This window comes from Mustelus asterias, chromosome 1 (genome assembly GCF_964213995.1).
Source record: "Mustelus asterias chromosome 1, sMusAst1.hap1.1, whole genome shotgun sequence".
Lineage (NCBI taxonomy): Eukaryota > Metazoa > Chordata > Chondrichthyes > Carcharhiniformes > Triakidae > Mustelus > Mustelus asterias.
This window is the reverse complement of record NC_135801.1, coordinates 39,281,792-39,296,072: the sequence shown is the minus strand read 5'-3', so window position 1 is coordinate 39,296,072 and position 14,281 is coordinate 39,281,792. Positions and strand designations below refer to the sequence as shown.

The window sequence follows — 14,281 nt, the reverse complement described above, 5'->3', positions numbered from 1 at the left end:
TTCATAATAAAAACTTGCACCTTCTTCACTGCCCAGTATGTGGCTCGCAGGTGCCGCTCACAGTTAGAGTTCGACCTTTCTACTTCCGTGAGGACCCGGGAGGAATAAACTACCGGCCTCAGCTTGCCGTGCCGTTCCTGGAGGAGCACCGCGCTCAGGCCATCACTGCCTGCGGCCACCTCCAGGAAAAACTCCCCCCTGGGGTCAATGGCTCCCAGAGCTGGGGCCTTCTGCAAGTCCTGTTTAAGTCGGACAAATGCAGACTCACATTTCTCATCCCATTCCCACTCTACCCCCCCTCGCAGCAGCCTGAGCAAAGGTGGTGCGGTTGTGGCATCGTCCTCAATGAAATCATGGCAGTAGCCTGTGATTCCCAAAAAGGACCTAACCCCTTTGACTTCCGCTGGGACTGGGAGTTCCTGTACTGTTTGCCTTCTTGCTGCATCTACCCCCCTTTGCCCGGCCCTGAGGGTCAATCCCAGGAACTTGACCTCCCGCAACCCAATCTGTGCTTTCGTTGGGTTGACTTTCAACCCGCTCCTACAGAGCAACTCCAACAGCTCGTCGACCAGGGGGCCATGTTCCTCACTACTGTCCGTAAACAGTAAATTGTCATCCACATACTGGATGAGTCTGTGAGGCTCACTAAATCCTTTCAGACATTCCGCCATGCATTGGTGGAAAATGTTGGGGCTGTTGTGGAACCCTTGTGGAAGGCAGCTCCATGGATACTGCTGCCCCTTAAACATAAACGCAAACTTATATTGGTCCTCCTGCCTGACTGGGATGGACCAGAAGCCATTAGAAATGTCCAGCGTTGTAAATACAGATGCTGACGCTGGGATCTCTCCTAACAGGTCTGCTACGGCTGCCACCGTTGGGGCGCAAGCCGGAATGTTTTTATTGAGGACCCTATAATCCACAGTCGCCCTCCATGAATTATCTGGCTTCCTTACTGGCCAGAGTGGCGAGTTCACGTGGGTGGCGATTGGCCTCAAAATGCCTTGCCTTGCCTGGCCAGCGAACTTAGGGCGGTTTCTAAATCAGCCTTCGCTTCCCGGGGGAAGTTATACTGTTTTTGGGGTCGGGACATGGGATCCCCGTCTATCCTTACCTCTGTTCCGGTGACCCTCCCACAATCATGCTTATGGGTCGCGAAGGTGGCTCGATTTCCTTTTACATACCCTTGATATTCCTCCGGGGTACTTCTTACTAGGGGCTCTGAATCATACCCCTCCTTAGGCTTTACCAGACACAGGGCCCCCTTCTCGTGTGCTTCCTCTATCACCATGACCTCCTTCCCAGCCCCCTCCCCTGTTATGCCCCACAGACAGTGTGACAGATCCACCAGGACCTGGTGTGCCACTATAAAGTCGGCTCCTAAAATCCCTTTACCCTCTTGTTCCCAGCTCATCAGGATGCATTTCCACTACGCCTGGAGTGTCCCTAACCTGATGGACAAAGGAACCAAGAAAAAACCAGCCTTCTCGTTCCCCGTAACCTGACAAGACTGTAGGGAGCCCCGCTGGATAGGGGGGATGTTCGAGGGTTGTCCGTGTGGACAATAGTACTGGAAGCACCTGTAACTCCCGACTACATCCTGGACCCCCATCCTGACCCAGGGTCTCCCGCATGGGCCATACTCTAGTGGGCATAAAAAGGTGGGCTGCTTCGATGGTAGTCATAGGGGTGCTTGGGGTACGGACACGGGTGCTCTCTGGCCGGTTGCCATGGCCACCTGTCCGGGTTCTGCTGCTTTGGATTGTAAATATGCCAGCAGATCTTTAACATCTATAGTCCCCTGTCCAGGTACACCTACCACCGGGGCTGGGTTGGCTGCTACCGGGGCCCTTTCCCCCACTGACCTATTCGGGTTTCTACACTCCCTCCTGTAGTGCCCGGGCTTCCCACACCCGTAGCACACCGGTCTCTTGTCCGAAATCCGACAGCCTTCCTGCTTCCACTCCCTCCTCTTGAGGGGGTGCCGGTGCAATTTCGTGCACCTTGCCCTTAGAGGGCTTCTCCTCACCCTTCTCCCCATTGCGGTATGCAAGGGTGAGTTTTCTAATTACCCCCGCCTCGTTAAGGTTCGGGTCCGTTGGGTCGAACCAATGCTCGGCCTTTGCCCTAACTCGCGGGAGACAGTTTGCTACCAGTGATTTCAGCCAGTGGGCTGTTCTCTCATCCAAATTCTGCCTGTCTAAAGGAGTTCCACACGCTCCCTCATACACCGTCCACAGCCTGTCTGCGAACATGTCCGGAGACTCTGCGACTTGCTGCTTTGTCTCCCACACCCTCGTGAAAGGACTACCCTGGTTTAACCCCATGGCCTCCAGAACCGCTGTCTGTGCCGCTACCCATGTTGCAGGTCTTCCCCCTTCCCTGGAGGTCACTGCCTTACATAGATATGAGTCTAGGGTCATCAGTAATAGTTTTACCCTTTCCACCTCATCACAGTCGTTTATGTCAGCTGCCTGCTGCACCTCCATAAAATGTAATGACGGGTCTCCCGCCCTGGTCAACCTTGGAATGTGGGTCACCATCCCCCTGAGCGCGTGTGCCCCATGGGGAATTATTATATCGCTCTCTATCGGTACCCTATCTGCCTGTCCCACTGGGGGACCATACTTGCGCTGCCTTACCGGGCACATCTGCCCCACCTGGGGCTGCTGCCCCTCTAACACTACGGCCTCCGGCTCTCCCACCATGATTGGTAGCCCCACCGCCTCGTGGTGTGCTACACACGACGGAGACGCCGTTAACTGGGGGTGTTCTCCCGACTCCCCTTCCCTTGGGCCCTTCCCTCCCTGGACAGCCCGAACCCCACCTGCCGACCCGGACACATTACCGGCGCTTCTGGAGGCGGTCTATTCCCCTTAGCCCCTGGGGAATCGTCTGCTGTGGGAAGCCCTCTGCCCCCAGGGGACCCTCCTAGTCCTACCAGCTACGCCCGTCCCCTAACTTTGGACAGAGCCTCCTCCAGCTCTCCTATCCTTTCCTGACACGGCCCATGATCACTGTCCCCCCGCTCATCACAGGCTACCCTGTATGCTGCCTGAATGTCCCTGAACCTTCCCTCCAGCTCCCTGTACCTCAGTGTACTCTGAGCCAGGAGTTCCTGGGCATTCCACTCCCTCTCCTTTGCCTCTACAATCTGGCATTGGAGAAACTCCTGGGTGTTTCTGTGTGACTCATTTGCCTGCAGGATACACTGCCTGGCCTCACAAAGCTCTTCATATAGCTGTTCCTCTGCTCTAGCGCCTTCCCCTGTGCTGGTCCTTGCTTCTCCAAGTTGCTCTTCCAGAATGGCAATACGTCTCTCCATTTTGGCTACCTGCTGGGATAAGCACGCCAGCCAAACTGCCTTTGCCTGTCCCTTATTATAATCCTTGCTCTCTTCCACTCCACGGCAGCAGCTGCGGGCTGCTCTATTGTTGTGAGCGCTATCACCCATTTTTTGGTAAGGTTGATTTTTTTAAATAGATAAGAGGAGATTCCCTCCTCCATCTTGCTTCTTTCCCTCACCCCCTCTGGCAAGTCACATATCCCAGACCACCGGAGTCCTGTCGCGGTCGCCATTGTAGCATGATCTTTCTCTTTACTCCACTTACAGGCGGGTATTTGGGGGTCTGCCGATAGCTGTGAGTGTCTCTCTCTTACAGGCCTTGAAATTTCAAAGGCCGGGGAATGCTGCACTGGGGCAACTCCGCAGGAGAGAGCGCTGAACCAGGCTCACCGTTTATACCTGACCGGTAACCTGATACTGATATCACACAGCCATCCCAAAACCGCCCCCAAGGCCTGAGTGATTCTCTCCCTTGTCGGTGGGATAACGGTCACCCTGCACCCACTCCACTCGAGTAGGTCTCCAAGAAAGAGAACAGAGAGACTCTGTTCTTTATCTCCTGACCAGCTGTCTCCCTTGAGTGAGCGGGTTCGAATCGCTCAGATCACCCTCGGTTCTAGACTCCGGATTTATGGTAAGGGATATTGAAACTGTGACCTCGCCAGAGTGTGTTGATGGGAGAAGAAGAGGCAAGACGGACTCCAAACGAGTTTCAAAACTTAGTGATTTATTTAACAATAGAATCAACCTCTCCAATACCACACCACACATGAATAAAACAATTAATACATACAAAGGTCTTTTCCAATACACAAGATTGCCATTTGGGGTATCATCAGCCTGCCCAATTTTCTAGCGAACGATGGAAAATATCTTGCAAGGCCTATTTCAGGTGGCTGTTTATCTGGATGACATCTTCATAGTAAGAGTTTTAACAACACCAGGTTAAAACTCTTACTGTGTTTACCCCAGTCCAACGCCGGCATCTCCACATCATGACATCTTCATAACAGGGAAAATGAATAAGGAACACCTAGAGAAAGTCCTGAGGCGATTTTCCAAAGCAGGCGTGGGAAAAATGTGTATTCCAGGTCCCCCAGTGACCTATCTGGAGTTTGGAGTAGACAAGTCTCGTCTACACCTGTTGGAAGACAAGGTGCAGGCGATCAAAGGTGCCCCAGCTCTCACATCCATCCAGGAGCTAAGATCATTTCTGGGGTTGATAACCTATTACAGAAGATTTATACCCAACCTTGCCTCCATCCTAGCCCCATTACATCAATTACTAAAAAAGGACCAACCTTGGAAATGAACTTCCAGGCAATTCTTGGCTTTCAGCAAAGTAAAGCAACAGCTTTCCTCGTTGAACATTCTGGCACATTACTGTCTCAGGAAAGAACTATTGCTGACCTGCGGTGTGTCCCCGTATGGAATCGGGACGGTATTGGCACATAGGTGGCCAAACGGAGATGAATGCCCAATTGCATATGCTTCCAGACCTTGGCTATCATAGAACACAAACACACCCATATTGAAAAAGAAAGGTTGGCAGTGATTATCGGGGTTTAGAAATTTCACCAGTATCTACTTGTGATCATTCTCACGGATCACAAGCCACTACTAGGACTGCTAAAGGAAGACAAGGCAGTGCCACCAATAGCATCAGCCTGAATCTAACAATAGACTTTATTCCTGGCCGCTTATCATTATTGATTGAAACACTGTCCAGGAGGCTGAATAGCCAATGCAGATGCTTTGAGTTGGCTACCAATAGCAGACACCCGACCGGTTGTATCCCCAGTAGAATAGATGGTGATGACGATGAACTTACTCCCAGTAGCAGCAAAGAATATTCGGTAATGGATGCAAATACAAGAAGACTGTCATTAAAGATGTCTGTAAATACCCCCACTAGCTGGTCCGTATGAAATACAAGTCAACAGTGTGATAGAATACTCTTTTGCCTTGATGAGTGCAGCTCCAACAACACAGGAAGCTTGACACTATCTGGGACAAAGCAGCCAACTTGATTGGCACTCCATACACAACCATTCACTCCCTTCACCACTGATGCACAGTGCTAGCAGTGAGTACCATCTACAGAATGTACTGTAGGAACTCACCAAGGCTTCTTAGGCAGTAGCTTCCAAACCCATGATCAATACCATTTAGAAGAACAAGGATGCAAGATACATGGGAGTACCACCATCAGGAAATCCCCTTCCAAGCCACTCACCATTCTGATTTGGAACTATATTGCTATTCCTTCACGGTCGTTGGGTCAAAATCTTGGAACTCCCTCCCGACAGCTCTGCTGATCATAGAAATCATAGAAACCCTACAGTGCAGAAGGAGGCCATTCGGCCCATCGGGTCTGCACCGATCACAATCCCACCCAGGCCCTACCCCCACATATTTACCTGCTAATCCCTCTGACCTACACATCTCAGGACACTAAGGGGCAATTTTTTTTTTTTAAACCTGGCCAATCAACCTAACCCGCATATCTTTGGACTGTGGGAGGAAACCGGAGCACCCGGAGGAAACCCACGCAGGCACGAGGAGAATGTGCAAACTCCACACAGACAGTGACCCGAGCCGGGAATCGAACCCGGGACCCTGGAGCTGTGAAGCAGCAGTGCTAACCACTGTGCTACCGTGCCGCCCCATCTCTGCTGATGTACCAAGAGGCCAACAGCGAACACAATGAGACAGCCAATGAACCGGAACAGCCAACAGAGAGATCTGCGGTGCAGCGACCGAAGAGGAAAGAGTCGAATTGGACTCCTCCGGAAGGCCGCTGCCCTCGACTCGACATGTATGCCCAAGCCATCAGGAGGTGTGTCAATGCCAGATTCATTAGCCGCACTCACAAGACGGCCCCGAACGTTACCCAAGCACAACGCAATGCCATCCATGCTCTCAAGACCAACCGCAACATTGTCATCAAACCAGCAGACAAAGGAGGGGCCATCGTCATACTGAACAGAACGGATTACTGCAAAGAAGTGTACCGACAACTGAACAACCAGGAACACTACAGACAGTTACCCCGCAGATCCGACCAAAGAACACACCTGTCAACTCAACAGACTGATCAAGACCTTTGATCCGGACCTTCAGAGCACCCTCCTTGCTCTCATCCCACGTACTCCCCGCGTTGGAGATCTCTACTGCCTCCCGAAGATACACAAGGCAAACACACCTGGCCGTCCCATCGTATCAGGCAATGGGACCCTGTGTGAGAACCTCTCCGGCTATGTCGAGGGCATCCTGAAACCCATTGTACAAAGAACCCCCAGCTTCTGTCGTGACACTACGGACTTCCTACAGAAACTCAGCACACATGGAGCAGTTGAACCAGGAGCACTCCTCGTCAAAATGGACGTCTCGGCACTCTACACCAGCATCTCCCACGACGATGGCATTGCTGCAACGGCCTCAGTACTCAACGCCGACAACTGCCAGTTTTCAGATGCAATTTTACAACTCATCCGCTTCATCCTGGACCACAACGTCTTCACCTTCAACAACCAGTTCTTCATCCAGACACACGGAACAGCCTTGGGGACCAAATTCGCACCTCAATATGCCAACATCTTTATGCACAGGTTCGAACAAGATATCTTCACCGCACAGGACCTTCAACCGATGCTATACACTAGATACGTCAATGACATTTTCTTCTTTTGGACTCATGGTGAACAATCATTGAAACAACCATATGATGACATCAACAAGTTCCATCCCACCATCAGACTCACCATGGACTACTCTCCGAAATCGGTTGCATTCTTGGACACGCATCTCCATCAAGGACAGTCACCTCAGCACTTCACTTTACCGCAAGCCCACGGATAACCTCACGATGCTCCACTTCTCCAGTTTCCACCCTAAGCATGTTAAAGAAGCCATCTTCTACGGACAAGCCCTCCGTATATACAGGATCTGCTCAGATGAGGAGGATCGCAACAGACACCTACAGACGCTGAAAGATGCCTTCATAAGAATAGGATATGGCATTCGACTCATCGATCGACAGTTCCGACGTGCCACAGCGAAAAACCGCACCGACCTCTTCAGAAGACAAACATGGGACACGGCGGACAGAGTACCCTTCGTCATCCAGTACTTCCCCGGAGGGGAGAAACTACGACATCTTCTCCGGAGCCTTCAACATGTCATCGATGAAGACGAACATCTCGCCAAGGCCATTCCCACACCCCCACTTCTTGCCTTCAAACAACCGCACAACCTCAAACAGACCATTGTCCGCAGCAAACTACCCAGCCTTCAGGCGAACAGTGACCACGACATCACACAACCCTGCCACAGCAACCTCTGCAAGACGTGCCAGATCATCGACACACATACCATCATCTCACGTGAGAACGCCATCCACCAGGTACACGGTACATACTCTTGCAACTCGGCCAACGTTGTCTACCTGATACGCTGCAGGAAAGGATGTCCCGAGGCATGGTACATTGGTGAGACCATGCAGACACTACTACAATGAATGAATGAACACCATTCAACAATCACCAGGCAGGAGTGTTCCCTTCCAATCGGGGAACACTTCAGCAGTCACGGGCATTCAGCCTCTGATCTTCGGGTAAGCGTTCTCCAAGGCGGCCTTCACGACACACGATAATGCAGAATCACTGAGCAGAGACTGATAGCCAAGTTCCGCACACATGAGGACGGCCTCAACCGGGATCTTGGGTTCATGTCACACTATCTGTAACCCCCATGGCTTGCCTGGACTTGCAAAATCTCACCAACTGTCCTGGCTGGAGATAATACACATCTCTTTAACCTGTGCTTACCCCTCTCTCCACTCTCATTGTCTGTACCTTTAAGACTTGATTACCTGTAAAGACTCGCATTCCACCCATTATCTTGTAAATTGAGTTTGTGTCTTTATATGGCCTGTTTGTGAACATGAGTCCTCCCTCACCTGAAGAAGGTGCTTGGAGCTCTGAAAGCTAGTGCTGCCAAATAAACCTGTTGGACTTTAACCTGGTGTTGTGAGACTTCTTACTGTGATGTATCTGTACCACAGGGTCTGCAGTGGTTCAAGAAGACAGCTCACCATCACCTTCTCAGGGGCAACTAGGGTGGGCAATAAATGCTGGTGAAGCCAGCATTGCCCATGTCCCATAAATGAATTTTTGAAAAAGCATAACTGCAAGCAACAATCAATTGGACAAATGGCCTTTTTCTGAGCTGTACATGCTCTGACACCATTCTAAGTTTTCTGAAGAATATGATTGCCTTTCTCACAGTTTCTTCATCATAGATTGTGACCTCTTTTGTAATTTACAACAGCATGACATCACTGAAAGGGAAATGTGGATTTCCAGAAGGCATTTGACAAGGTGCCGCACCAAAGACTGCTACATAAGATAAAGGTGCACAGTGTTACGGGTAATGTATTAGCATGGATAGAGGATTAGTTAACTAACAGAGAGCAAAGAGTGGGGGTAAATGGGTGTTTTTCTGGTTGGCGATCAGTGACTAGTGGTGTGCCTCAGAGATCAGTGTTGGGACCGCAATTGTTTACGATTTACATGGATGATTTGGAGTTGGGGACCAAGTGTAGTGTGTCAAAATTCGCAGATGACACTAAGATGGGTGGAAGAGCAAAGTGTGCAGAGGACGCTGAAAGTCTGCAAAGGGATATAGATAATCTAAGTGGGTGGGCGAGGGTCTGGCAGATGGAGTACAATGTTGGTAAATGTGATGTCGTCCATTTTGGTAGGAATAACAGCAAAATGGACTATTATTTAAATGGTAAAATATTGCAGCATGCTGCTGTGCAGAGGGACCTGGGTGTCCTTGTGCAGGAATCTCAAGGAGTTGGTTTGTAGGTGCAGCTGGTAATTAAGAAGGCAAATGGAATTTTGTCCTTCATTGCCAGAGGGATGGAGTTTAAAAACAGCGAGATTATGTTGCAGCTGTATAAGGTGCTGGTGAAGTCACACCTGGAATACTGTGTACAGTTTTGGTCTCCTTACTTGAGAAAGGATATACTGGCACTGGAGGGGGTGCAGAGGAGATTCACGAGGTTGATTCCGGAGTTGAGAGGGTTGGCTTATGAGATGAGACTGAGTAGACTGGGGCTATACTCATTGGAATTCAGAAGAATGAGGGGAGATCTTATAGAAACATATAAGATTATGAAGGGAATAGATAAGATAGAAGCAGGGAAGTTGTTTCCACTGGTGGGTGAAACTAGAACTAGGGGGCATAGCCTCAAAATAAGGTGAAGCCGATTTAGGACTGAGTTGAGGAGGAACTTCTTCACACAAAGGGTTGTGAATCTGTGGAATTCCCTCCCCAGTGAAGCAGTTGAGGCTACCTCATTGAATGTTTTAAGGCAAGGATAGATACATTTTTGAACAGTAAAGGAATTAAGGGTTATGGTGAGCGGGCAGGTAAGTGGAGCTGAGTCCACAAAAAGATCAGCCATGATCTTATTGAATGGCGGAGCAGGCTCAAGGGGCCAGATGGCCTACTCCTGCTCCTAGTTCTTATGTTCTTATGTGTCATGTAATCCGATCTTAGTTTCACTTTTGCTTTGAGCGCAGCGCTGACATCTTGAATCCTCATAGCTATGTGTAAATATTTTCACATGCATCATCTTAATAAATAAACTCACAATGTGTTTAAACTCGCAATGTGTTTACAGTATGAGTGATTGGTGCGTTGTATCTTGTACAGTAAATAGGCTGAAAGTATTATATCATTATAATAACATGACAGTCGGTTGGTGCATGTCAACTAGAACCTCCATGTTAACAGAAACTGTACAGAGAAAAGTAAACTCCAAGAGGTTTAAACAGAATTTAAGGTCTGAATGTGTTTTAGTGAGAGGGAAGAACTGAGGGAGATCAGTATTAGTAGAGAAATGGCACTGGGAAAATTGATGGGATCGAAGGCGGATAAATCCCCAGGGCCTGATAATCTACATCCCAGAGTACTTAAGGAAATGGCTCCAGAAATAATGGATGCATTGGTGTTCATCTTCCAGGATTCTATAATTCTCTGGAACAGTCCCTGCAGATTGGAGGGTAGCGAATGTCATTCCAATATTCAAAAAGGGAGATAGAGAGAAAACAGGGAATTATAAACCAGTAAGCTTAACACCGGTAGTGGGGGAAATTCTCAAATCCATTATCAAGGACTTTATAGCAGAGCATTTAGAAAGCAGTGGCAGGATCAGACAGAGTCAGTATGGATTTATGAAGGGGAAATCATGCTTGACAAATCTGTTGGAATTCTTTGAAGATGTAACTAGTAGAGTTGACAAGGGGGAACCAGTAGATGTGGTATATGTGGACTTTCAGAAAGTGTTTGACAAAGTCTCGCACAAGAGATTATCGTGCAAGGGATTGGAGGAAGTGTATTGAGATGGATAGAAAACTGATTGGCAGAGAGGAAACAAAGAATGGGAATTAATGGGTGCTTTTCAAATTGGCAGGCAGTAACAAGTGGGGTGCCACAGGGATCGGTGCTGGGACCCCAGCTATTCACAATATATATTAATGATTTGGATGAGGGAACAAAATGTAATATCTCAAAGTTTGCAGATGATACCAAGTTGGGTGGGAGGGTGAACTGTGACAAGGATGCAGAGATCCTTCAGAATGATCTGGACAGGTTGGGTGAGTGGGCTAATCAATGGCAGATGCAGTATAATTTGGATAAGTGTGAGGTTACTCACTTTGCAAGCAAAAACACGAAGGCAGATTACTACCTGAATGGCTGTAAATTGGGAGAGGGGAGTGTGCACCGTAACCTGAGTGTCCTTGTACACCAGTCACTGAAGGTAAGCATGCAGGTGCAGCAGGTGGTAAAGAAGGCAAATGGCATGCTGGCCTTCATTGCGAGAGGTTTTGACTACAGGAGCAGGGATGTGTTGTTGCAACTATATAGGGCCTTGATGAGGCCACACCTAGAGTATCGTGTGCAGTTTTGGTCTCCTTTTCTGAGGAAAGATGTTCTTGCTCTTCAGGGAGTGCAGCGAAGGTTTACCAGGCTGATTTGGGAACAGTGGGACTGATGTATGAGGAGAGATTGACTAGGTTAGGATTGTTTTCGCTGGAGTTCAGACGAATGAGGGGGTATCTCATAGAGACTTATAAAATTCTAACAGGTCTTGACAGGATAAATGCAGGCAGGATGTTCCCAATGGTGGGGGGTCCAGAACCAGGGTCACAGTCTGAGGATTCAGGGTAGACCATTTAGGGTGGACGTGAGGAGACATTTCTTCACCCAAAGAGTGGTTAGCCTCTGGAATTCATTACCACAGGAAGTAGTTGATGCCAAAACATTGAATGCATTCAAGAGGTGGCTGGATATATCACTTGGGGCAAATGGGATCAAAGGTTATGGGAAAAAAGCAGGATTAGGCTATTGAGTTGGATGACCAGCCATGATCTTAATGAATGGTGGAGCAGGCTCGAAGGGCCAAATGGCCTCCTCCTACTCCTATTTTCTATGTTTCTATGTTACAGAGTGGGTGGCTTAGATCCCAGTCTGTTCATTAATGGCAACTTATGACATTTAAATGCTCACTGATAACCTCACCCAAGCACACAACCCCCAAACTCCAAACCCATTCCCACCTCAGATCCATAATTACAGTAAATTCTAGATCATTCTAGTCAAAACCAGAAAGGTTTCTAACATTTCTTGATCTCTATTCCAGGTCCAGTACCCATCCGGCTGGTGAACGGTACTAACATGTGCTCTGGGAGAGTTGAGGTTTATCGTAAAGCTACCTGGGGGACCATCTATGGCAACGACGAGAATGTTAACGCAACAAATGTAATCTGCAGAGTGTTGAATTGTGGGTCAGCCCTGTCAGCAACACAAAATACCTACTATGGAGAGGGGATTGGGGACATCTGGTTGAAAGAATGGAGGTGTGACGGGAGAGAGATTTCCCTCGATCAGTGCTTAGCCAACCCACAGGTGGGGAATAGCTCCACACACACAAAGGATATTGGAGTGACCTGTTCAGGTGAGTGGAGTTCTCTGCTTGACTGAGTGGGTTCTCCTTTAGGAGAGCAGGATTCTCTTTTTGGTTGAGTGGCTCAGTTCACCAATATATACTGGAAAGCTGATGTCAGAGCAAGGAGCTCTCAGCTCCAGTACAATAATGGATTGTTCCAGCAGTTTTGATACTTTAAAATTCACATCATCATGTTTAAATCCATCCACGACCCTTTCTTCAAAGTTAAAGTGTATTTATTAGTCACAAATAAGGCTTATATTAACACTGCAATGAAGTTACTGTGAAATTTCCCAAGTCGCCATTGTCTGGCGCCTGTTCGGGTCAATGCACCTAACCAGCACGTCTTTCAGAATATGGGAGGAAACCTGAGCACCCGGACGAAACCCACGCAGACATGGGGAGAACATGCAAACTCCACACAGACAGTGACCCAAGCTGGAAATCGAACCCGGGTCCCTGGCACTGTGAAGCTGCAGTGCTAACCACTGTGCTACTGTGCCGTCCCCTCCCTTTCTCTCTCTCCCTCTGTAACTTACTCTGGATCTTTGATTCACATTCTTCTGTCCAGATCACTCCAGGGCCCTCATCCATTTCCTACCTCCAATCCGATAATTCTCACCTTCCTGTTCAAATGCTTCATTGATTCCTGCCTCTCCCTGTCTTTGCAAACTCCGTAAGAGGTTTAACAACACCAGGTTAAAGTCCAACAGGTTTATTTGGTAGCAAAAGCCACACAAGCTTTCGGAGCTGCAAGCCCCTTCTTCAGGTGAGTGGGAATTCTGTTCACAAACAGAGCATATAAAGACACAAACTCAATTTACATGAATAATGGTTGGAATGTGAATACTTGCAACTAATCAAGTCTGTAAGAAACAAAACAATGTGAGTGGAGAGAGCATCAAGACAGGCTAAAAAGATGTGTATTGTCTCCAGACAAGACAGCCAGTGAAACTCTGCAGTTCTAGGCAACGGTGGGGGTTACAAATAGTGTGACATGAACCCAATATCCCGGTTGAGGCCGTCCTCGTGTGTGCGGAACTTGGCTATCAGTTTCTGCTCAGCGACTCTGCGCTGTCGTGTGTCGCGAAGGCCGCCTTGGAGAACGCTTACCCGAATATCAGAGGCCGAATGCCCGTGACCGCTGAAGTGCTCCCCAACAGGAAGAGAACAGTCTTGCCTGGTGATTGTCGAGCGGTGTTCATTCATCTGTTGTCGCAGCGTCTGCATAGTTTCCCCAATGTACCATGCCTCTGGACATCCTTTCTTGCAGTGTATCAGGTAGACAACGTTGGCCGAATTGCAAGAGTATGTACCGTGTACCTGGTGGATGGTGTTCTCACGTGAGATGCTGGCATCTGTGTCGATGATCCGGCACGTCTTGCAGAGGTTGCTGTGGCAGGATTGTGTGGTGTCATGGTCACTGTTCTCCTGAAGGCTGGGTAGTTTGCTGCAGACAATGGTCTGTTTGAGGTTGTGCGGTTGTTTGAAGGCAAGAAGTGGGGGTGTGGGGATGGCCTTAGCGAGATGTTCGTCTTCATCAATGACATGTTGAAGGCCATGGAGGAGATGCCGTAGCTTCTCCGCTCCGGGGAAGTCCTGGACAGCGAAGGGTACTCTGTCCACTGTGTCCCGTGTTTGTCTTCTGAAGCGGTCGGTGCGATTTTTCGCTGTGGCGCGTTGGAACTGTTGATCAATGAGTCGAGCGCCATATCCTGTTCTTATGAGGGCATCTTTCAACGTCTGGAGGTGTCTGTAGCGATCCTCCTCATCTGAGCAGATCCTGTGTATACGGAGGGCTTGTCCGTAGGGGATGGCTTCTTTAACATGTTTAGGGTGGAAGCTGGAGAAGTGGAGCATCGTGAGGTTATCCGTGGGCTTGCGGTACAGTGAGGTGCTGAGGTGACCGTCCT

At 49.0% G+C, this 14,281-nt stretch overlaps 1 protein-coding gene across 1 annotated transcript in view; it reads left to right on the top strand.

Annotated features, from left to right (window-relative positions):
• Window positions 1-4,208: 4,208 nt before the first annotated feature.
• LOC144506321 (scavenger receptor cysteine-rich type 1 protein M130-like) overlaps window positions 4,209-14,281 on the top strand; it is a 30,034-nt gene continuing 19,961 nt past the window's right edge. Inside the window, exons 1-3 of the mRNA XM_078232319.1 lie at window positions 4,209-4,268; window positions 4,583-4,688; window positions 12,063-12,377. Coding sequence (XP_078088445.1) covers window positions 4,209-4,268; window positions 4,583-4,688; window positions 12,063-12,377 — 481 coding nt within the window. The remainder of the gene's footprint in view (window positions 4,269-4,582; window positions 4,689-12,062; window positions 12,378-14,281) is intronic.